The sequence below is a fragment of the Sminthopsis crassicaudata genome, chromosome 1 (genome assembly GCF_048593235.1).
Source record: "Sminthopsis crassicaudata isolate SCR6 chromosome 1, ASM4859323v1, whole genome shotgun sequence".
Lineage (NCBI taxonomy): Eukaryota > Metazoa > Chordata > Mammalia > Dasyuromorphia > Dasyuridae > Sminthopsis > Sminthopsis crassicaudata.
In genome coordinates this window covers 672,601,882-672,626,417 of record NC_133617.1, presented here as the reverse complement: position 1 = coordinate 672,626,417, position 24,536 = coordinate 672,601,882, and the positions used below count along the sequence as shown (strand labels likewise).

The 24,536-nt window shown below is 35.2% G+C and overlaps 1 protein-coding gene across 5 annotated transcripts in view; it reads right to left on the bottom strand.

The window, feature by feature from the left end:
- The window catches only part of DOCK3 (dedicator of cytokinesis 3), a 499,318-nt gene that overhangs the window by 389,191 nt on the left and 85,591 nt on the right, over window positions 1-24,536 (bottom strand). For all 5 annotated transcript variants that reach the window (XM_074283356.1, XM_074283357.1, XM_074283358.1 and 2 more), the window contains exon 2: window positions 4,673-4,756. In XM_074283356.1, the coding sequence (XP_074139457.1) occupies window positions 4,673-4,756 (84 nt within the window). The remainder of the gene's footprint in view (window positions 1-4,672; window positions 4,757-24,536) is intronic.

Below are 24,536 nucleotides of genomic sequence, written 5' to 3'. Positions count from 1 at the left end.
GATAAGGAACTGGAAATGGATGTCCATCAACTGGAGAATGGCTGAATAAACTATGGTATATGAAAGTATTGGAATATATTGTTCTATAAGAAATGATGACCAGGCTGTTTTCAGAAAGCCTGGGAAGACTTGCATAAACTTAAGATGAGTGAAGTAAGCAGAACTAGGAGGACATGGTACATTGTAACAACAAGATTATGTGATGATCAACTATGAAAAACTTGGCTCTTCTCAACAATACGGTGATTCCAGGAAATTCCATTAGACTTGGGATGGAAAACGCCATCAGCCTCCAGAGACAATTAAAGAGACTGAATGTGGTTTGAAGCATACTGTTTCACCTCTTTTTGTGTTTTTTTCTTTCTTGTGGTTTCTTTCCCATTTGGTTTGATTTTTCTCTTACAACATGACAGATATGGAAATATGTTTAAAAGTATTGCACATGTTAAATTTAATATCACTACCTGTTATGAGCTGGGTCTTTAACAATTTAACCACTTCTCTCCCTCACTAACCTCTCTCTAGCCAAATTACTCTGTCAGGAATAATTTCTCAAGACCCCTACACCCTCATACTCTTCTCATCCCAGTTACAAGCCCCATTCCTTACCTCCTAGCCTTACTTGTATTCCCCTCAATGTCTTTCATATAAAACCTGCCTCCCCCTCTTACTGTGCTCTCAGAATGCTTGTTTCAATGTTAACAGATTTGTTTTCATCTTAAATCTTTTTGAGAGGCAGCTAAATGACAGAGTGAATAAAGTGCTGGGCCTCAAGACAAGAAAATGAGTTCAAATCTAGCCTCTGACACTTGGTAGATATGTAACTTTGGAGAATCCCTTACCCTGCCTTTCTAAGTTGTCTTATGTATAAAATGAGAGAAAATAATAGCACATATCACTTCCCAGGGTTGTTATGAAGGAAAACAATGAGACAATATTCACTTTGCAAACCTTAAAGCATTATATAAATGTTAGCCAATATTACTAGGCAGAAGGAAAAAAATGAAATGAGAATGGATTATGATCAAATAAAGTAATTTCACAGTTCATGAACAGGGAAATCTAACATATTTATGAGTGATGGCAAGACCAAGAGGAGGAGCATCTATGTGTAACTGAGAGGAAGAATACATCATGAGAACTGAGTAGATTAAGGAACTGGTAAGTTAAGGTATATGAAAGAAAATATATGATTCACTCCTTATGGCCAGTGAGACTTGGGGTATGAGTGAAGATGGAATGGAAAAGGTGGCCAAAGATGCTGTGTCATCAGGAGGTTAAGCTAGAGAATGAAGGGAATAGGAGGAAGAGAACAACATTTAGTAAGTATCTATGATGTGAATAGGTACCATGTAGATTCAAATTTGGCTGAAGTCACATCCAGTACTCTATCTAAAACACTGTCTAGCTGCCCTATCTCTGTTCTCTATCCTCACACTAACTTCTAATCCCTCATTTCTTATTTCTTTCAAAGGCCCTCACTCCTCCATTAGTTACATTCTTCTTCCTTTTCTACCTCAAAACCTTGGTGAAACAATTCACCCTGATTATCCTGATCATTTCTTTCAAGACCCAACTTTAGATTACTCCCACCATTCATTGCTATTGTTCCTATTCATGTGTTACTCAATAAAACTGGAGAAATTTCAGAAACTATTGACTGGGTCCACAACAAATTTGTGTTACATAAACTCAACTAGGCCTTCATCACAACAAGCAATCCTTTTATAGCTTCCTAATAAATCCACTATTCCAGTCACCAAAACAGCTATTCCAAACTTCTTCTTTCTTCCCAATGCTATGTCTGCCAAAACAAATCCTTCTATATGGTTCATTTATCCTATTCCATGCTGCTTTCTCCAGAAGATTGCCCCTTCTTCCCATCTTCGCTTTCCACTAATTTTCAGTCTCTCTGCAATTACTGCTTGCTTCCCTATTATCTACAAATACGCCTTACCTTTTTCCTCAGAGTTAAAAAAAAACACCTTATTTGGTCCAATTATCTCAGCTAGCTATCATCCTCCCTTTTGTGGTTCAACTTTGAGAAAGCCATTTATAACAAGTAGCTATACTTCTCTCACTCTTTTCTAAATTCTGAAGTCTGGCTTATGAATTGATTGGTCAAGTATAAATTTTCTTTTCAAAATTACCAGTGCTCTCTGAGTTTCTAAAACCAATGGCCCTTTCTCAATCTTCATCTTTCTTGACCTCTTTGTAGTTTTTGATAACAAAAACTTACCTTTTTCTTGATAACTTTCTTTTCGCTCTCTACTCTTCTACCTCTACATTATCTTATTTTGTGATGTTGACATCTCCCATATCTACACAGATGATTCTTAGATCTAGTTATCCAGCCCTAATCTCTCTTCTGATGTCTTCATCTGATATCACTAAATGCCTATTAAACATCTTAAATTGAATATCCTATAGATATCTCAAGGATGTCCAAAACAGAACTCATCATCTTTCCTTGAAACTTTCTCATCTGCCACAATTCCCTATACTGCAGAAGACACAACCATCACCACCACACCTATCTAGGCTTATTATCTTGGTGACAAACTCATTTCCTCATGTATTCTCACCCCCACATATCTAATCCATTGCCACATCTCACTTTTTACCTTCAAACATCTCTTCTATTTATCTTGTTCTTTCCAACTCATACAGATGCTACCCCCTTGCTCAATCCTTAATCTCACATCTGGACCACTGAGAGGAATAATAGGCAACAATTAATTCCCACAGTGGTAAGAACAACAGTAAGTGGGTTCAAATCCCATTAGGTGGATTGTGGATTAGATTTCTGGAAAATTTCTTTCCATGATGGGTTCTATGTAACTCTACCAGCAGACATAGGGAACAGAAAGAAACTTCTCAAAATCCCTTTCATATCTAGGCATCTATGATTTCCAAAATCTGCAACTACTGGCAATATGTTTTAAACTCTAATCCAAAATGTACCATGAATTTTTCTGGGAAGATAACCTAAATGTAGTAGACTGCATTTTAAATCTCTGAAATGGAATTTCTTCCATTCATGTTACTTGTAGAAATTAACAAAGAATGATTAGAAATAATAAGCAACATGTTTATCTTTATATCAACCACTATTTTTGGTAAAAAGTACATTTTTAAAAAGGTATGGACTTTACAACATTCTACTTAAGTACCTTTCCAAGAAATAACCAAGAAACCTACTGATGAGAAGCAACTTTGTCACTCATACAGTAGAAATACACGCTTAGCAACAGCTTCTATCTATGAGAACATAATCTTATTTTGAATTACATTCAATTTTTAATTACCTAAATATGGATTATCTACTTCCTGGACAATTCTGTATCATTTTAAAAATCAACCTGGGTTGCCTGTCATACAGCAATTCCCTCAGAGATATTTCCATTACTATTCATTCATTATGAGTATTTGACTAATGAAAATTAAAATAATGATTTAAAGATAATTAATTTAGAAGTGAAATCTATTATAAATATATTATTCAACTCATAAACTATTCAAAACATAAAGTATTTTAGACAAGAACACAGATTTTCTTTCCTACTTCTTCCAAACATGGGTAATTGAAAGTGTATTGCATAAAAAATATAATTGTACTTCAAAGATTTCAAAGACTGAAACTTCAATCACAACTAATATTGTGTTACACATGGACACCTTTTTAAACCTTTCAACATAAAATCATAGAGATACTGAATAAAAAGGGGCCTTAGAATGTCAGGAAGTGCAATTCTCAGCCTTCAATAAAAATCTTACTAAAATACCCCTGACAAATGGTAAATCAGATTAATTTCTATATAACCATATAACTATATATATGCTTCTTACACATATTGGACTTTTAGTCCTATACATAAAATTACCTAGATATTATCATGTTCAAGGAAATATTGTCATCAAAATAATCCATTTCAAATTATATATAGATTAGCCTTTATGACCAGCATATTGGTCAAACAAGGATCTACAAATGAATTTGCTAGAAAGCATAAAGTCTCCACAGTTATTTAAGCACACCCAATTAATTCTCCAAATGCCATACAAATGTACTGGACAGAATGTAAAAATCCAGTTCCAATAAATAGTTAATTTAAAAACCCTGATCCATGACCTTCTTAAATACTAAATTAATATCAATAGTGATTGAGCTTCCCCCTCTCCCCACTTGAAAGTGGATAAGGATGGAATTTATCTAAGTATTCTGATCATCTGATATATATTATGATTTCAAAATGATAGCTCAAAATTTGTTAGTTTAAATGCTTTTTTCAATATTTAAATATTCTTTGCTTTCACTGATGTGGTACTCCCACTGCATACACAGATTATAATTCTTTCTGACTGAGCAGAGGTTTTTAAGACTATCTCTATCTGAAAAAGTCCCCACACTGACACCAAAATGATGATCAACCTCTCTGAATTTAATGAGACTGGTATTCAGAAACAAATGTAAAGTCTGTTGGTGGGTCCTACTTGAATAGTTGAAGATCTTTCAGATTAGAATGAAGAGAAAGAACATATGCTTTAATGGCATAGAATTTGAGAAAGCCTCTCTGACACCAAGAAATGTCAAATGGAAAAAAAGAGTAATTTCATGATGAATGAAAGTAGATACTGTTTACACACTCTCTTCTTATTCCATCATACTAACCTTCACATTTTTCCAGAATCTGAACAGTTTCTCCTATTTCCAGGACTAAGCCTTGGGGTACAGATCCACGAAAGCTGCATATCACTAGAAAGGCAAGAATAAATATAGAAGTTAGGATTTTTAAAAATGGAAACATAAATCTTGATACTGAAATTAAATACTAAATTCTTTTTTAAATATCCTCTCTGGAAATATATTTCTTTCTCATAAGTAAGACACTACCTAATTAAGCTACTCTGAGAATAAGGTACATTAAATATTACAGGCCATGAAAGTATCATTAAATTATGGTAACATAAATCAAAGTATCATCACCTTACATCATATAAAACCTTACACTTAAAAATTCATTTGCATACATTATCCCATCCTATGAGAAAACAAGAATGGTTAGTATGATTGCCTTTTTTTACAAATCAGGAAACTAATGTGTGATGTGAGAGAATCTCATCTTTGATTTTGTCTCATTTTGTGGTGTGCATTTTTTAAGGTCACAACCTAAGTCACTTTCTGAGAACTGAGCTCATGTCTCTCAACTTTAAGAGTCCAGTTCTCTTTCTACCATACTCTATTATCACACTAAAATGTTATTGCTGGGTGCTAAATATATATCTGAATATTTCTAATAGCACTTGACACAACCAGAGTCACTTTCTCTTTCAGTAAAATCTAGCCCACATGTTTAATTTTTGCATTTCAATATAGTTAAAAATACTTTTTTTTTTTTAAAAAAAAGAGCAGCATTAAGAGCTCTCCTTTCTTAACATGAGTGTTTGCTAGGACTCTGTTTTGAGCTGTTTCTCTTATCAATGTGTGATCTCTTAGCTATCTCATCAGTTCTTATATGATCAAGTGATATTTTTACATGACATAAAATCAATATATGTTAAGCCGTAATTGCTATTTTCAGCTCTCAAACATTTATCAGAGCACAGACACAGAACTGGAGAAGTAATCTTAAAGGGCAAGATCAAGCTCCTCTTTTTACAGATGAGACAACTGAGGAACAGAGAGATTAAGTGACACCCTATATCACAAGCTACAATTTGAGGCTCCAAATACATCCCCTCTAGCTATTAGAGTACCATCTCCTAAGGGATTTCTCAATAGCATCTCAAACTCAGTATGTATAAGATAATGTAGTTTTTTCTCCCTATCAATCTTCTTGTTTCTGTGATAAGAAAAGCAAGATCATTTAGTTACTTACATTCAAAAAATACATATGAATACCCCCATACCTATACCCACATTGTATCCTAGATTCCTCCCTCTTCCTCTTGTCCATCTCTAATCATTTGTAAGTCTTGTTACTTGTATGTTCATAACATATCTACTACACTCATAATTAATTCAGGCACTCATTAACATTTACTTGGGGTTAAAGAGCCTTCTAGTGGAATTTACTAGTTTTATTATCTCTGACACTGTAATTTCTCTTCTTCAAAGTTGTCAAAATAATCTTCCCAATCCCAAGACTTGCTATGTCGTTGTCCTGTTCAAAAATCTTGAGATGCTGCCCACTGACTGAGGATAAAATATAAACATCTTAGGGAATGTGTAAAGTTCTCCAAAATCTTGTTTCCACCTATTTTCTGCCTTATTTCATGTTTCATACCCTCCCCCTTTGCAAATTCTTCATTTGAACTACTTTAGTCATTCTCCAAACTTAATACTCTATATCGTGCTTTTATGTATTCTCCTTTCCTATCTCATAGTCTTATCAGGAAGAAATCATAGCAAGAAATCAGTTTGTGAGCATCAGGATTAGGACAGCAAAAATGAAAAAAATTTTAAAAAATCATTTAGCTGAATCAATACAGACACAATTTATTCAGCATCAAAAATATTGAGTAAAACAAGTTAATCAAATAAAAATGATCAAAAGAAGAAACTGTGATTGATGGTAGGTTTGACTGGAATAGTATCTGGTAGCCTTCTGAAGTCCTTTTAACCCTTTGGTAAGATGAATACATCAGAGGATTATATAAGGTGAAGACCAAAAGAAGCAATCTTCTCCATGGAACTGCTGTGTCCCTGCTTCTATCAACCCTTACTAAATTGTTCCAAATAACATTTCAACATCTTTTCAGTTTTAATGATTTATTCTAAAGTTCTAAAGTTCTAATGATCTATTTTCCTAAAGCTTCTCTCCATTAATTCCCCACATGACATTTTATTTAACATCCTCTTGTCAACTAGTCTTCCAAAATGACCAATCCAATTACCCTGTTATTGCAATAAGAATAGCATTCATATTAATGGATGACTCGCAAAAATTTTCATCATTAAAGACTTTTCTCTGTGAGCAGACTTACAAGACAAGTATAGTATTAGGAGACAGCTGAATTTCCACTTCAACTACTGACAAGAGATGCTCACCATTCCCAGAAAACTATATAGAAAGCACTTAGCCAAAGTTATTATTACACCAAAATTTGATAAATCAATTCAATTCAAACATTTATAAAGCTCTACCAAATGCAAGTCACTATGCTAAGTATCGAGATGAAAAATACAAAAATGAAAATAGTCTCTGATTTCAAAAACATCACACTTTAATGAGGGGAATCAGAAGTGTGTGTGTGTGTGTGTGTGTGTGTGTGTGTGTATAAGTGTAATTACAAGATAGAGCATAAAGAGGCAAAGTAGGGACATCAATATCTGACATTTCTGGGGACTTTAATTTTAAGTTTTCAAAGTATTTTATAGCCATTATTTCCTCTTGTTATCATATTAATCATTGTAATAATAATAATGTGTTGATAGTTAATATTTGTACAGTGATAATTGTGTCATATGTGGTGTTAATAAGTGTTTTACAAATATTATGTTATTTGATACAACAACATTAGGAGGTAATTGATTTTTTTCCATCAATAAACATTTATTAAGCATCTTCTATATGACTAAGCACTGGGGAGATAAAAGGAAGCATAAGATAGTTCCTATCCTAAAGATGCTTACAATGTAATGGGGGAGACAACATGCAACAAATATATATGAACAAATTGTATAGAGGAGAAACAGAAAATTACTAAGAGAGGAAAGGGGGACTGGGGGAAAGCTTCCAATAGGTGAGATTTTAGTTGCAACTTAAAAGAAACTAAGAAAGTCGGTAGGTAGAGATGAGAAGGGAGAGTGTTCTAGGCATGGTAGGACATCCAGAGAGAATGTTCAGAGCCAAGAGATGGAGTGTCTTGTTTTGGAACAGCCAAGACGCTGGTATTACTGGTTCAAAGAACATGTGATGGGGTGCGTGGTATTTAGAAGTCTGGAAAAATAAGAGGGACCCAGGTTATGAAGAAGTTTGAAGATTTTGTAATTGATCCTAGAGGCAATAAGAAGGTATTGGGGTTTATTGAGTAAGGACATAACATGGTCACATTTGTACTTTAGGAAAATCCCTAGAGTGGATGAATGGAGGATGGATTGGAATAGGAAGAGAATTGAGACAGACAGATGCAAAGATGATTATTGTAATAATCCAAGTGTCAGGTGGTGAGGATCTGTACTGGAGTAGTGGTACTATCAGAGGAAAGAATAGGGCATTTCGAGAAATGCTGCAAAGGTGAAATAGATAAGCTTGGAAATGAAAAGTGAGATAGTGATAAATTAAAGATGATTCCTCATTATTATTACATATTATATAATTATGTATCACTTTCCATATACATATAATATATTATATATTTGATCCTCACAATAATGTTGGGAGGTAAGTGTTTTTTTTCTAAATCAATAAACATTTATTAAGCACCATTTATGTAACTAAGCATTGGGGACTTAGAAGGAGACATAAGACAGTCTCTACTATAAAGGGGCTTACAATATAAAGAGGGAGATGACATGCAAACAAATATATATGCGCAAATTGCATATAGGAAAAACAGGAAATTGCTAAAAGTGAAAAGGAACTAGAATTAAGGGGGATTATAGAAAGGCTTTTTGTAGGTGAGATTTTAGTTGTAATTTTAAAAAATCCTAGGAAAGTCAGTAGGTAAAGATGATAATATATATTATATATTACATATAAGGAAATGCAGGCAAATAACAGGTTAAGTGACTTGCTCAAAATCATACATCTAGTATCTGATGCTGGATTTGAACTGAGAGCTTCCTGACTTTAGACCCAGCAATCTGGTATCTGAAAACATTCCTTTGTAATTAATAATCAATCAACAAGTATTCATTACTTTCTACTATGCTCTAGACACCAAGAATACAAGTACAAAAAAATTAAATCATTGCCCCTCCATAATGAGCCTGACTGAGACAATAAATATGTTTAAAAATATGAGTCTATATACAAACATCAAAAGTTAAATAAAAGATGGTTTTGGAGGGGAGGCACTAGCAGTTTCCCATATGCATATATCAGGAAAAACTTTATGCACACAAAATGTTCAAGTTGCAACTTAAAGGAACAAGATTCTGTTAGGCAGAGATAATGAGGGAGTGCATTCCAGGCATCAGAGCCCAATAGGAGGAGGCAGAGATGGGAGAGGTAGCATTTTGAGTGAGGAAAAGAGAAAATGGCTGTTTGCCTGGATTACAGACTGTAAGAATAAGAAGAGGAATGTACAATGAGGTGGAAATAGTGGGTTTGGGCCAGGTTGTAAAGGAGTTTAAAAGCTAAACAAGCGAGTTTATGTTGTGTTCTAGAAGCAACAGAAAGCCAGTGGAGTTCGATGAGCAGGGGAATCACATGGCCAATTCTGTGCTTAAAGAAAATTGCTTTATCAGAAAGTATGTAAGATAGATTGGAGTGATGAGAGCAGAAGCAGGGTAACTAAATAAGAGTATGTTATAATAATCTAGGCAGGAGTGAAAAGAGCCTGGACTGGTGTGTGTGTGTGTGTGTGTGTATATATATATATATATATATATATATATATATATATATATATATATATATATATATATATATATACAGAGAGAGACAGAGACAGAGAGAGACAGAGAGACAGAAAGAGAGACAGAGACAGAGAGAGACAGAGAGAGACAGAGAGAGACAGAGAGAGAGAGAGAGAGAGAGAGAGAGAGAGAGAGAGAGAGAGAGAGAGAGAGAGAGAGAGACCAAAAGAGAGACAGAGACAGAGACAGAAAAAGAGAGAGGCTGGAGACAAAGAAAATGACTTTTGTTTTGAACATATCTCATATGTCACCAGGTCATCTAGTCTGAAATGTTCAAAAAGAAATTGGTGGCCTAGGAATGAAACTCAAGAGAGATACTGCGGCTTGATATATTGTTTTGTGTATATACTACATTTATCATATTTATTTTAATAAATAATGGGGAAACAGAAGTTCAGATAGATTAGGTGACTTGCCTATTGTCAGACAACTATTAATTATCAAAGCCAGTATGTCAATTCTGATTTTCCTGACTCTAAGTCTAGAAAAATACATTTTGGCTGGGATAAAGGGAGTGTATTAAAATTTCATGAAGGTAGAAAGGAGTCCAGATGGGAAAGTGAGGGGTCATTTCAAACTTCCTACAAAACCTCTCCTACAAAATGACCATGAAAAATGCCAAATTGAATTCTGAAAGGAAGAGCCAAGAAAAAGTCAGTGAGTCATTTTTGTAGGTTAGAGAAAATGACAAACACCAAAGCTGTGGACATGGGATAAGGGTTGGCCAGAAGTGCCAATTGGGAAAAGAAATGAGAGCTATGAAAGAAAATTGTGAAAAGAGGAGTCATAGCTTGGGAAAAGAAGAAAGAAAGTAAAGGAGGGAGGAACGGAGGGAGGAAGGAAGGAAGGAAGGAAGGAAGGAAGGAAGGAAGGAAGGAAGGAAGGAAGGAAGGAAGGAAGGAAGGAAGGAAGGAAGGAAGGAAGGAAGGAAGGAAGGAAGGAAGGAAGGAAGGAAGGAAGGAAGGAAGGAAGGAAGGAAGGAGGGAGGGAAGGGGAAGGAAGGAAGGAACGGATATGTAAAGTTCTGTTGTCTCCAGAAACTGTCGATTGCTCTCTGGGAGGAGATCTGCTGTCTCAACTCAATCTCTCAGCCAGACTTCTTCCTCCAGAGAGCCGCCCCAACTCTGGCCCAGACAAGAGGGAAGGAGGGAAGGAAGGAAGGAAGGGATGGAGGGAGAGAGGGAAGGAGGAAGGGAGGGGGAGGGAGGGAGGAAGGAAGGGGAAAGGAAAAGGGAGAAGGGGAAAGGGGGAAGGGGAGAGAGGGAAGAGGAGGGAAGGAAAGGGGAAAGAGGGGAATGGGAGGGAGGGAGAAAGGAAGGAAGGGAGGGAGAAAGGGAGGGAGGGAGGGAGGAAAGAAGGGAGGGAAGAAGGGAGGGAGGAAGGGAGGGAGGGAGGAAGGGAGGGAGGGAGGGAAGAAGGGAGGGAGGGAGGGAGGAAGGGAGGGAGGGAGGAAGAAAGGAAGGGAGGAAGGAAGGAAGGAAGGAAGGAAGGAAGGAAGGAAGGAAGGAAGGAAGGAAGGAAGGAAGGAAGGAAGGAAGGAAGGAAGGAAGGAAGGAAGGAAGGAAGGAAGGAAGGAAGGAAGGAAGGAAGGAAGGAAGGAAGGAAGGAAGGAAGGAAGGAAGGAAGGAAGGAAGGAAGGAAGGAAGGAAGGAAGGAAGGAAGGAAGGAAGGAAGGAAGGAAGGAAGGAAGGAAGGAAGGAAGGAAGGAAGGAAGGAAGGAAGGAAGGAAGGAAGGAAGGAAGGAAGGAAGGAAGGAGGGAGGGAGGGAGGGAAGGGGAAGGAAGGAAGGAATGGATATGTAAAGTTCTGTTGTCTCCAGAAACTGCCGATTGCTCTCTGGGAGGAGATCTGCTGTCTCAACTCAATCTCTCAGCCAGATTCTTCTTCCTGTAGAGAGCCAATCCCTCTCTGGCCTAGAGTAGAGACTTCTTCCTCCAGAGAGCCGCCCCAACTCTGGCCCAGACAAGAGGGAAGGAGGGAAGGAAGGAAGGAAGGGATGGAGGGAGAGAGGGAAGGAGGAAGGGAGGGGGAGGGAGGGAGGAAGGAAGGGGAAAGGAAAAGGGAGAAGGGGAAAGGGGGAAGGGGAGAGAGGGAAGAGGAGGGAAGGAAAGGGGAAAGGGGAATGGGAGGGAGGGAGAAAGGAAGGAAGGGAGGGAGGGAGGGAGGGAGGGAGGAAAGAAGGGAGGGAAGAAGGGAGAGAGGAAGGGAGGGAGGAAGGAAGGAAGGAAGGAAGGAAGGAAGGAAGGAAGGAAGGAAGGAAGGAAGGAAGGAAGGAAGGAAGGAAGGAAGGAAGGAAGGAAGGAAGGAAGGAAGGAAAGAAGGAAAGAAAGGAAAGAAAGGCAGAAAGAAAGGGAGAGAGAGAGGAAAGGAAGGAGGAAGAAAGAAAAAGAAGGAAGGGAGAGAGGAAGAAAACAAAAATACTGAAGAAAATAATTCCTCAAAAATTCGAATTAGTTAAGAAGAAGCTGATCACTCCATGAGACATAAAAAAACAATTAGAAAGTCAAAAGACTAAAAAATTAGAAGAAAATATGGACTCTAGACAGAATTAATGAACAGTGCAAATTAAAGCATAATTTTTTCACATCTTTAATTTTTTTCTATTTTTGCAATATGGCTAACATGGAAATATGTTTTGTGTGATTTCATATGTATAATTGACATCTTACCTTCATAATTCATAGGTGGGGGCTAAAGGGCAGGGAAAGAATTTGGAAATTTTGAAATTTTTTTTAAATAAGTAGATAATAAATTTTTTAAAAGAAAAATGTTAAGGAGATGGGTAAAATTTTAGAAAAAATAAATGTGATGGATCCCTGGAGAATATTAAATGGGAATAGAAAGGAATACATGTTTTTCACAAGTGTACATGGCACTTTCCCAAAAGTAGACCATATATTAGGGCATAAAAACCTCACAAAGAAATGCAGAAAAGTAGAAGTATTAAATGTACTTTTTTTCTGACCATAATGGCATAAAAATTATATTCAACAAAGTGCCTTTGAAGCACTAATTAAAAATTAATTGGAAAATAAATAATCTAATTTTAAATGAGATCAAAGAATAAATCAAAGAATAATCAATAATTTCATTAAAGATATTGACAACAATGAAACGACATATGAAATTTGTTGGATATAGACAACAACAGGGAAAATTTTATATCTCTAAATATTTATGTCAGTAAAAGATAGAAAGAACAGTTCAACAAATTGGGCATGCAATTAAAGAAACAATAAATCAAAATACCCAATTAAACAACAAAATTAAAATACTAAAAAAATCAAAGAAAAAATGAATAAAATTAAAAATAAAACAAAACAAAAAATGATAAATTAAACTAAGAAATGGTTTTGTGAAAAAATAAATCACTGGTTAATTTGATTTTAAATTAAATAAAAAACCAAATTACCAGCATCAAAAATAAAATGGTTATACACAACCAATTAAAGATGAAATTAATGCAATTATTAGAAGCTATTTTTCCCAACTTCGTGACAAAAAAACCTGATAATCTAAACAAAATGAATGAATATCTAGAAAATATATATTGTTCAAAAAAAAGCATTAGAACTTATATAATCCGAACCTAGAAAAAAGAAATAGAGCAATCCATAAATGAGCTTCCTAAGAACAAAATCTAAGGACTAAATGGATTTACAAATAAATTTTACCAAACAATTAATTGTCTGAAATAAACAGTTGGAAAAAATAAGTAAAGAAAGAATTCTACTAAATTTTTTTCTTACAGAAATATATCTATATTTATCTATCCATCCATCCATCCATCTGTTTTGATACTTAAACCAGAAGGAGCAAAAACAATTTTTAAAAACTACAAAGCAATTTTCTACTGAATATTAGTGTAAAAATGTAAATAAGATATTTCAATATAGATTATAGCAATACATCACAAAAATCATACATTATTATTGGGTTGGATTTACACCAAGAATGCAGGACTGGATGAATATTAGGAAAACCATAGGCAAGATTAAATATATTAACAGCAAAAGCTCAAACAGTATGTAATTAGACCAATAGATGCAGGAATTTTCAGTTTTTGACAAAATACAACACTTATTCCTATTAAAAAACAGAAAGCATAGGAAGAAAAAGAACTTTTTCTTAAAATGATAAATACCATCCATCTGAAATGAAGATCAAGCATTTTTCTATAATGAGGAATAACAGAAGCCTTTCCAATAAGACCAAGGGTGAAGCAGGGCTATCCATTATCATTATTATTAGTCAGTATTGGACTAGAAATGCTAGCTATAGCAAAAAGACAAGAGAAAAAAAGAAGGAATAAGCATAGTTAGCAAGAAAACAAACCTATCACTCTTTACAGCTGATATGATGATATTCTAAAAAAAGAACTCTAGAGAATCAAATTTTTTTTAAACTATTCAAAACAATGAACAACTTCAGCAAAGTTACAGGATATAAAATAAACACAAATCTTTAGCAATTCTATATGTTACTATTAAATACAGAGGGCAGGGCTAGAAAGAAAAATTTTATTTAAAATAACTGCAAATGGCATAAAATAGATGTAAGTTCATCTTCCAAGACACACACACAATCTATACATACACTATTCAAAAATAAATACAGATCTAAGCAATTGGAAAACTATTGATTGATATGGATAGGCCAAGTAATATAACAAAAATGACAATAGCACCTAAATTATTTATTCAGTTCCATACCAATCAAATTACCAAAAAAAATTACTTTATAGAAGAGAACAAAATAATAACAAAATTCATCTACAAGAACAAAAGGTAAAAAACATCAAGGGAATCGATGAAAAAAAAATAGGAAGGAAGAGGGACTAAAAATACCAGATTTAAAAATATACTACAAAATGGTAAGCATCAAAACAATTTATTACTGAATAAGAAATAGAATGGTTGGAACAATAAAATAGATTGGGTATAAAAGATACAGAAAAAAATGAACTCAGAACCCCAGTTTTTGATAAACCCAAAGATCCCAGCTATTGTGGCAAGAACTCACTATTTAACAACTGCTGAGAAAACTAACACTCATTCTATATAACAAAATAAGCTCAAAATGGGCACAAGATTTAGACATAAAGGGCTATGTTATAAGTAATTTAAGGAAATATAGAACAAATCCCCTGTCATATCTCTACTTATAGGAAGAGTTCATTTCAAGAGAAATGATTATAGGAAGTAAAATTGATTGTTTTCATCACATGAAATTAATTTTTTCCCACAAATAAAACCAATGCAACCAAATTTAGAAGCAAAGCAGGAAATTAAGGAAAATTTTTTTCCAGTTTCTCTGGTAAAGGAATCATTTCTCAAATATATAGAGAATTAAGCCAAATTTATAAAACTAAGAACAATTGTCCAATTAATAAACAGTCAAAGGATATAAACAGACAATTTTTTCAGAGGAAGAAATCAAAGCTATCAGTAGTCATAGGAATGCTCTGAATGACTAAAATTTAGAGAAAAAAACAAAAATATTAATAATTAGAGAAATGCAAATTAAAAGAACTCAGAGATATTACTGCACACATATCAGAGTAGCTACCATGACAGAAAAGAAAAATAAGAAGTTTTAGAGGGTGTGTGGAAAAATAGTACATTAATGCACAGTTGGCAGAGTTGTAAACTGGCCCAATATTTCTGGAAAACAATTTGGAATTATGTTCAAACCATGCCTATTCTCTGACCCAGCAATATTCCTACTAAGTACATAGTCCAAAGAAACTTTTTTAAATGACTCATATGTACAAATATATTTTTAATAAATATTCTTGTGGTATTAAAGAATTGGAAACTAAGGCAATGTCCATCAACTGGGTAATGACTGAACAAATTTTGTTTATGATTCTGATGAAATAGTACTATGTTGAAATAAATGATGAAGAGGAGGGTTTCAGGAAAACCTGGGAAGATTTATATGAACTTATGCTAAGTGAAGTGAACAGAACCAGGAGAACATTGTACATGGTTAACAATATTATAACAATAATTAATTGTGAAAAATAACAACTCAGAGCAATACAGTGATCATGATAATTTCAAAGAATTCAGGTTGAAAAAACGCTATCCATCTCCAGGTAAAGAACTGACAAACTAAGTACAATTTGAAAGCTATTTTTCTTGTTTCTTTTTTACCCTGAAACACAGCTCACATTTTGCATGTAAATAAGTATGTTTTGCATGATTTCATATATATATATACATATGTATGAAGTGAAATAATTTGGAACGTAAATTAAACATTAGAAAAAAAAAGTAAACTTCATGGAGCAAATTGCTTCTGAGCCAATCCTTGAAAAGGGGAGGGGGGAAAGAAAGGAAATAAGCATTTATTAAGCACCTACTATTTGCCAGGCAATGTATTAACTCTTCAAAAATATTATCTCATTTGATCCTCACAATGGATCCTCACAATTGTAGATAGGTACAATTGTTAATTGCATTCTATAAATAAGGAAGATATAGGTTAAGTGGCTTGTCCAGAATTACACATCTTCTTAGTACTTGATTCTGAATTCAACTTCAGTTCTTTATAACTCTAAGTTCAATGCTCTATCTACTGTATCAGGATTTCAACAGAGATAAGGAGTGCCTTAGGTGATAAACTACATAGACACACAGAAATCAGAACATAAAAGTAAATATTATAATTAATAAACCAATGTGGCTATATTCTAGAGTACAAGAAAAGGAGCAGCATGAAATAAATGAAAGCTTAATTATTAAATTAAAGAAAGATGGCAGATGATCTTAAACACCAACATAATAAGGTTACATTTTATCTTAGAGAGAATCATTGATGGGTTTTGGAGTGACGTAATCAGATATATACATGAATTGTTTTTTAGTGTTACAAAGATCTTGGTACACTTTATTTTTCTTGAAGTTTTTTTTGGGGGGAGGCAGATCTATGTTTTCTTTCACAACATGACTTTTATGGAAATGTTTTGCATAACACCACATGTGCGTTCTTAAGTGATGTGGGACTGGGGAAGAAGAGAGAGAATACGGAACTCAATGTTTTAAAAACAAATGTAAAAAATGTTTTACATGTAACTGGGGAAAATAAAAATATTAAGTGAGGAAAAAAATCATACAGTGTAACAAAGAATAAATTAGAGGGAAGAGACTAAAAAAAAGAAACCCAATGGAAGGTTATCAGAATAATCCAGGTAAGAGGTGAACTGAGATTCTTTTATTAAATATTCAGACATTTGCAAGTGCTTCATTTCACCCAAATATTGAAATATAGAACTGAGAGTGTTGACTTTAGAGCTGTGCTAAAATTGTTCCAGTGCACAATACTACCAAAGTCAATTACACTTTCAGAGCTATACTGATTAAATTACCAAAGAGATATTTTTATAGAACTTGATAAAATGACAAACTTTATTTAGAGACATAAAAGATCTAGAATATTAAAGGAAATGAAAAGAAGAGAATCAGATGTAGACTGAAGTCCAGAAGTGATATTCTCTCATTCTGGTCTCTGAAGCAGTGGCTGATGATTGCAGAGAGGCAGATTCAATTCATTAAAAGAAAATATTTCCTAAAATTAAAGCTGGTCAAAAAGGAAAAAAAAGGTTGCCTTGGGAGATAGTCAAGTTATCCATTGGAGAAGGTCTTCCAGTTGAGATTGAGTAAACTGTAGAGAGGATTTCTATAAAGAGGGTTGGTCTGAATGATCTTAAGGGTCACTTCTTACTTTGAGATTCTATGGAATTTTTTTTCAAAGCTAAGGAAGATGGATATTTTGGGAAGAAGGGGAAAAGTAAGAGAAGAAACTTAAGAGAATTTATATCATACAATTTGAATCTTAATATGGATGAAGATTCAGATTTTTAAAAGTCAAACTTTAGGCACTTCACACAAATTCAGTCTAAACCATCAGGTCTGATGAGCCTTTTCTTTTCAAACAAGTTTCCAAAAGTTGGCAGAGAGGGAAGAAATCAGAAAGGGAAGCAAATGACATTTGGTGGGAGGGTGGGGGTTGAAGAGAGAACAATGCTTTCCCCCTGTAATCACAGATCTATTTTCAGGCCTATAATCTGTTTACAGGGTATCATGCAGCATAAAACCTATTAATCAATAGTTTGGCTATGTTTCCTACTGTGTTTGCCAGATGCTTTATAATGATTTTGTGAATAAGGTGCCAACTACAGCTATGCTCTTTATTATTATTACTTCAGTTTATTTAGATCAACTGGTCTAGAGGGTTAAGGATTATCATTTAAATTGTTAAGTTAAAAAACAAAATTCATGGACCCTTCAGGAGTATAAGAAATTAAATATTTAAAAAATTATTAATAATTTATTTATGAATATTAAGGAATGACAAGTAGTTCAAGGGTTAGAATATAAAGTTATAAATCAATGTCACTATACTGTTTGGGGGAAATTTGGGGGCTAAGATACAGGTAGGTCACCCCCTAAAAATAAGAATCATGGAAAATAACATAGCAATTTCAGTTATCTGCAAGACTGAAACACCAAGAACACTAATAAGGTAACAGCTCAATGAAGCAAAAGCTGAGAACACTAGTTTATAAATCTCCACCAACCAGCATACTCTCCCCCCCCCCTTTTTTTAGACTGGGGTTAAGTGACTTGCCCAGGGTCACACAGCCAGTTAGTGTTAAGTGTCTGAGATCACATTTGAACTCGGGTCCTCCTGAATTCAGGGCTGGTGCTTTATCCACTGCGCCACCTAGCTGCCCCTGCCAGCATACTCTTGAGAGAGTCCATGTCATACAGTTGGAATCTTAATATGGATGAAGATTCAGATTTTTAAAAATTTTACTTAGGCACTTTACACAAATTCAGTCTAAACCACCACGTCTGATGAGTCCGGTTTTCTTCTCAAACAAGTTTTCAAAAATTGCCAAAAAGGGAGGAAGACAGAAAGGGAAGCAAATGACATGACCCACAAGTCTGCAATAGAGCACAACTCCACTCCCAGCCCTGAGCCACAGAAGGCCAAAAGGCAAAGCTTGTCCTAGATAGGACTTCAGTGTGGCAACACTCTTACTCTCTTGTAGTGCTCAACCAGAAGAGTGAGGATTGGAGGGAAGGGGCAGAATACTAGCATGTGTATGGATCTATTAAGCCTGAAAAAAAACCAGAAAGGATTGGCATCCAGCTGGTGCCAGATATATCTAGATAAGAGTCATGTGGGGCAGAGATCAAGGCTGAATGAAACACATAATGTCAAAACTGAGGCAGCTTTGGGGTCCACGCACCTGAGGGGAAACACTATCAAAAGGGAAGGAATTCAAAAATGAGTAAGAGGGGATATAAGGAAGAAAAAAACTGAAAATAACAAAGATTTCAGAGAAAGAAAATTCAGTTAAAACTTTGAACACAAGCAGATACACCAATAGAAAAGATGTTATTGCAAAAGAGAATATGACCTCCAGAGCATTTAAGTGAGTCCGCAGATCCATGAAAAAAATTACAGCAGGCCATAGACTGTAAGTTTCTTAGGGCTAGGGGTTGTCTTGTTTGCTTGTGTTTGTATTTTCTGAAATTAGAAGAGTGTTTTTCATATAGTAACTGCTTAATAAATACTTTTATTGTCTATCTTTCTATGTGAATATAACTGAACTACTTCTGAAATATATTGTAGTCACTATTATTATTATTGTTTGTTTGGTACATATAGAGAGAAGGAATAAGCATATATTAAATGCCTAATATGTTCCAGGCACTGTGCTAAAGTTTTATACTTATTTCATTTGCTTCTCAGAACAATTTTGTGAAGTGCTATTCTTATTCCCATTTTACAACTGAGGAAACTAAGGCAGATATCTCAGAGCTACAGCAGAAAGCAGAAGTGACTTTCCTGACTCCAAGATAAGCATTCTGTCTAACTTTAGGCCACATAGCTACATCATCAGTTTCTATTGGTTCAATAACTGCTCAAGGAATTAGAAATAGCTTACATAAAGGTATAAGTTCATTAAATAGCTGAAATCTCAATCATTCTATAAGTATCTAAGGCACTGGAGCTCAGAAAATAAAATTTAAATAGACCCTACTCTGAAGAAATTTACATTCTGTGAGAGAAAATAGATAAGAAGAGACAAAATAAATACAAAATATAAATTTGAATCTTAGGCTCTTAAAACTCCATTTTCAAATGCTTATGTCAATGAATGGGAAAAAGAATGGATATAACGTCAGTCCTGATTACAATTTTAAACTACGATTACTATTGTTAATAGTAATAATAACTAGCATTAATATAGGGCTTTAAGATTTGTAAAGCACTTTAAAAATATTATCTCATTTGATTTCATGACCCTGGGATATATGTGCTCTTATCATCCCCATTTTACAAATGAAGCCCATGGAGGCTGCTCAATGCCACAAAGCTAGCAAATATCTGATGTTGGAATAAAACTCAGGTCTTTCTGACTCTAAATCAAGTATAGCTCTATAAGCTAACTGCATGAAAAAATTGGAAGTATTTCCAATATTATGTTTTCCCCAGAACTAGAATTATGTATTGATTGATTCCTCAAAAGATTATAAAGTGTCTATTATGTACAATGTGCAAAGTACTATGTTTTCGTCAATTTGTTTAATCACTTATTTCCAGGCCTTGATCATATCAAAAATATAGTAGTAACATTTCTGACTATCATATGATATACTACAGGGTATTAATAGATCCATGGACTATTTCAAGAACTGGCACCAATATTACCCCAAGAGACTCATATAGACCTTATCCAAAGAAAATGGAGCCGGGTAAGAAGACAGCATCAAGGTAGAAATCCTTTGGTATACTGAGAGAACAGTAAGAAAGAACAGTAAGTGGCAGAAGAGGCTAATCATGATGGTAATGGTAAAGTCCCAACATGAGCCAAGAAAGAGCTGAGCTGTTATTGTTCCATCAGAGCCTCCAGGTACAGAACCTCCTCAGACTGGAAGAGGTCACCTCTGGAATGTTAGACTAAACAATCACAAGCAAACCTCTGGATGCCTTATGGAATTATAGGAGCAAGAATCTTGGATGCCAAGTGGACTTCAAGACTGATGGGGCTATTCCATGATCTAATATAGCCCTGTAATAAACTTAGTCTAAATTATTATCATGTATGGTGTCAATTGGATAAGACCAGCCTCTAACTATAAGTGGCTGAAGGTGCACAAAGCAGACTAGAGATAGGAGAGTCAGGACACAAACAGAAGGTCAGTCAATCTCAAAGTGAGAAAAATGACATTTGCAAATGGAAGCCTTGACTCCTCACTATCTCTAGAAGGAGGGCTTAGCATGTTAGATCAAAGGCAGGTCTTATATACCACAAGTGGAATGGATTGTGACATAACATTTTTAGGTCTTGAGTTATTGTTCCTATAAACCTGGGGGAACAATATTGTCTCAAGTTTTGAGGGTTGTACTCATCTGCAAGGCATAGAACCAGAGTTCTGTGATAGGAACAGGAGTGCAGTACCTAAGAGTGACAAGGGATAGATATTGTGAATATATGATGGATGACCCTGGGAAATAAGGGGAGCTAAATCCCTCAGGGAATACCTGCTGGTAGTCCAAGCAATACACTTTGTAGAGGGTGATAGCATCCTGGCACAAAGGATTATTCAAACTCAAGACACAGACTGCTTGCTGGTCCTCAGTCTGAGAAACAGGATATCTCCAAAATATTCTGACCATGTCTTCCATTGGCTTAACCCTAGGGCATAAACAGAACCTCACCCCACATCTCCTGCATCTCACTGTTCTTCTCTAGGACCTTCTCCATAGTTTTGCTCATAGTCCAGTTGGGGAAAAGGTTCTGTGGATTCTGCTTCTTTAGGAAGGGACAATTACCCACCAAAGCACTCCCTCTACACAAGGGCTTTTCTAGCACAAGACAGGTATTTCAGCCTTCTAAACCACATCCCATACCTCCTCCAGTTCCTTCCTTCTATGATTGACTCCAGGAACTCAAAGGACATGACATCACCAGGCACCATGAGGATGGGTCTTGAGAGAGGACCCTGAATAGATTAATCAACAGATCTCTCTCCAACCACTGATACTCTACTTTGAATTCATTTTCCATAGTTCACTTATATTCTTCCTCTTCCTAATTCTGAGCCTCGGTTACTGATATACAAACTTACTTCTTCCTCCTTGACTAGTTCATTACTACTATCCTCCTCAACCCTATACTATTCCCCACAATATCCCACTCCAGATTTTCCTGTCCCTTCTACCTTGTCCTGTGGAACGACTAATTCATAATAAATTTTTTAAAATTTCTCTTAAGCCTCACTCTATCTCATTTATTCCAACTTCTAATACACTGGAAGACACCAATATCCTTACCATCCTTCTAGTACCAGTTTTACATTCATTCATATCAGATATACTTTATTTGTGATGGAAGAGACTGAATCTTAGATCCCCACTTCCACTTCCAGATTCTTCATTTATCACGATCAATCAGCAACCTCATTCTTTGAGGTTCATACAACCCAAATTTATCACCTATACAAGATGCTGGTAGCTGTTATCTATCAACATCTAGGATATTCTCCTTCTTTCTCCAATTCATTATAAGCGTGGCTACTAGTATTTCTCTTCACTCCAATTCCTCTCTCATCCTAGGAGACTTTGATATTGAGGCCCCCTTAAATACCATCATTTCTAATTTCTTAATTTATTTAATTCCCATGACCTACTATATCTCAACCACATTGAAAGATGGCTGTGTACCCTATCATCAGTCAGTATATTAATATTTATTAAACTCTTGTAATTAGCCAAGCACTATGGGAATACAAAGAAAGGCAAAAGGCAGGTCACAGTCTAAGATGGAAACAAAATGTAAACAATATGTACAAATAAGGTATGTACAAGATAAAATGGAAAAAATCAATAGAGGGAAGGCACTAGAATTAAAGGGAAATCAGGAGAGGCTTCCTTCAAGAAGGTAGGGTTTTATCTGTGATTTAGAAAAAGGCATAAAGAGAAAGAACATTTTAGACATGAGGGACAACCAGTGAAAATATCCAAAGTCAAGAGAGGGAATGTCTTATTAAAGACATTCACTCTAACAAAAGGTCAATGACATTGGATCAAAGAGTATGTGGGGAGAGTAGAGTGTAAGAAGAGTGGAAAAGTGGGGGGAGAAGGCAGAGGATCTTCTATTTGATTCTGGGAATGGTAGAATATTTGATTCCGGAAATGACGGGGAGCCATTGCGATTTATTGAGGGAAGGTAACACAGTCACAACAGAATTTTTAGGAAAATCACTTTTGACAGCTGAGTGAGGACAGAGTGGCGACTTTTGGCAGGGAGATCAAGTAGCATGCTACTGCAATAGACCAACCATGAAGTCCTGTAGTAGAGTGCCAGAGAAGAGAAGAGGGTATATGAGAGAGATATTACAAAAATAACATTGTCAAGCCTTGGCAACAGATTGGATTGGGGGGCAGAGAGAATGAGGAGTTAAGGATGACATCAATATTATCAGCCTGGGTGACTAGGAAGATGCTGGTACTCTCAGCAGTCATAGATAAATTAGGAAAAAGGGAGGATTTCAGTAGAAAGAGAATGAATTGAGTTCTGGACATGAAATTTAAGACATTTACAAGATAGCAAATCCAGCACATTAAATAGTCTTAAATGGTCCTAAAGGTTAAGAGAGAGATTTAGGACTAGAAAAATAGATGTGAGAATCATAAGCAAAGTGATGATAATTTAATCCAAGGGAACTGATGATATTACCATGCAAGATACTATAGAGGGAAAAAAGAAGAGGGTCCAGGACAGAGCCTTGTAGAATATGTACAGTTATTAGGCATGATCTGGATAAAGATCCTGTAAAGCAAACAGAGAAGAAACTGTCATGTAGGTAAGAGAAGAACCAGATCAGAATCACATCATGAAAACTCAAGAAGGAAGAAATATCAAGGAGCAGAGGGTGATTGATCACAAAAGGCTGCAAAGAGGTTAAGAAGAATAAAGACAGAAAAAGGATCATTAGATTTCAAAATAAAGAGATCGTTACTAATGGTGAAAAATAGAATACTTTTTTTCTATTCTTTATTTTTCCCTTTATTTATTTACTTAAATAGCAAACAGAAAAAAAAAAAAACTTTGCCATATGCACAGCAGAAGATAGGAAAAGATTCAAAATACAAAACAATGAATTTCCATTTCAAGAAGGCATTCATAAGTCTAAGTCTAACCATATTTTTCTAAAAATAGAATAGTCTTAAGTATTCCACTTCCACTTTAATGAATTCCAGAATTTCTTTATCAAATCATAATATTTCATCATTCCATCCTTTATAATCCCTTACCATATTTTTCATAATGATCATCAATCCTGATGTTCTTTCCCAAGGTCATCAGCCTTGCACTGACTACCTTCCTTACTCTACACTGTCTTCTATTCTGGTATCCTTTGCACTTTTCTTTACCGTCAAATCTTGGGTTATTCCAATTATCTGCCTCCTATTCATGTGCTAAAGAACTGTAGAACGGAAGAATGCCACAATATCACAATGACCCAATCCTCTACAAAGTTGTCTGCTCTGAATTGGGACTTCACTTTAGCAAAATAGTTATTCTACTTCTTTCTAATTATCCCACTTTCCCACAGTTGCTGCTCCAAAACTTATTTGTATGCAAGATTTATATGGCACCCTTTGCCCATATCTCTGCTGAGGACTTTGCTTCCATGTCACTAAAAAACTGAGACAAGTGGCTAAGAGTTCCCTCTTGTTTTCTCCTTCTTATTTATCTCTTATCGCTCAGACACTTTTCCTTATCTTTCTCTTCCTTCATTCCTCATTGCATTAATATATATTCCTTCCATATTCCCTATTGTATTGCTCCCATTATAATCCCCCCTTCTAATACTTGATCTGTCCCTGTCTATTGGATCTTTGCCTATTGCCTACAAACACA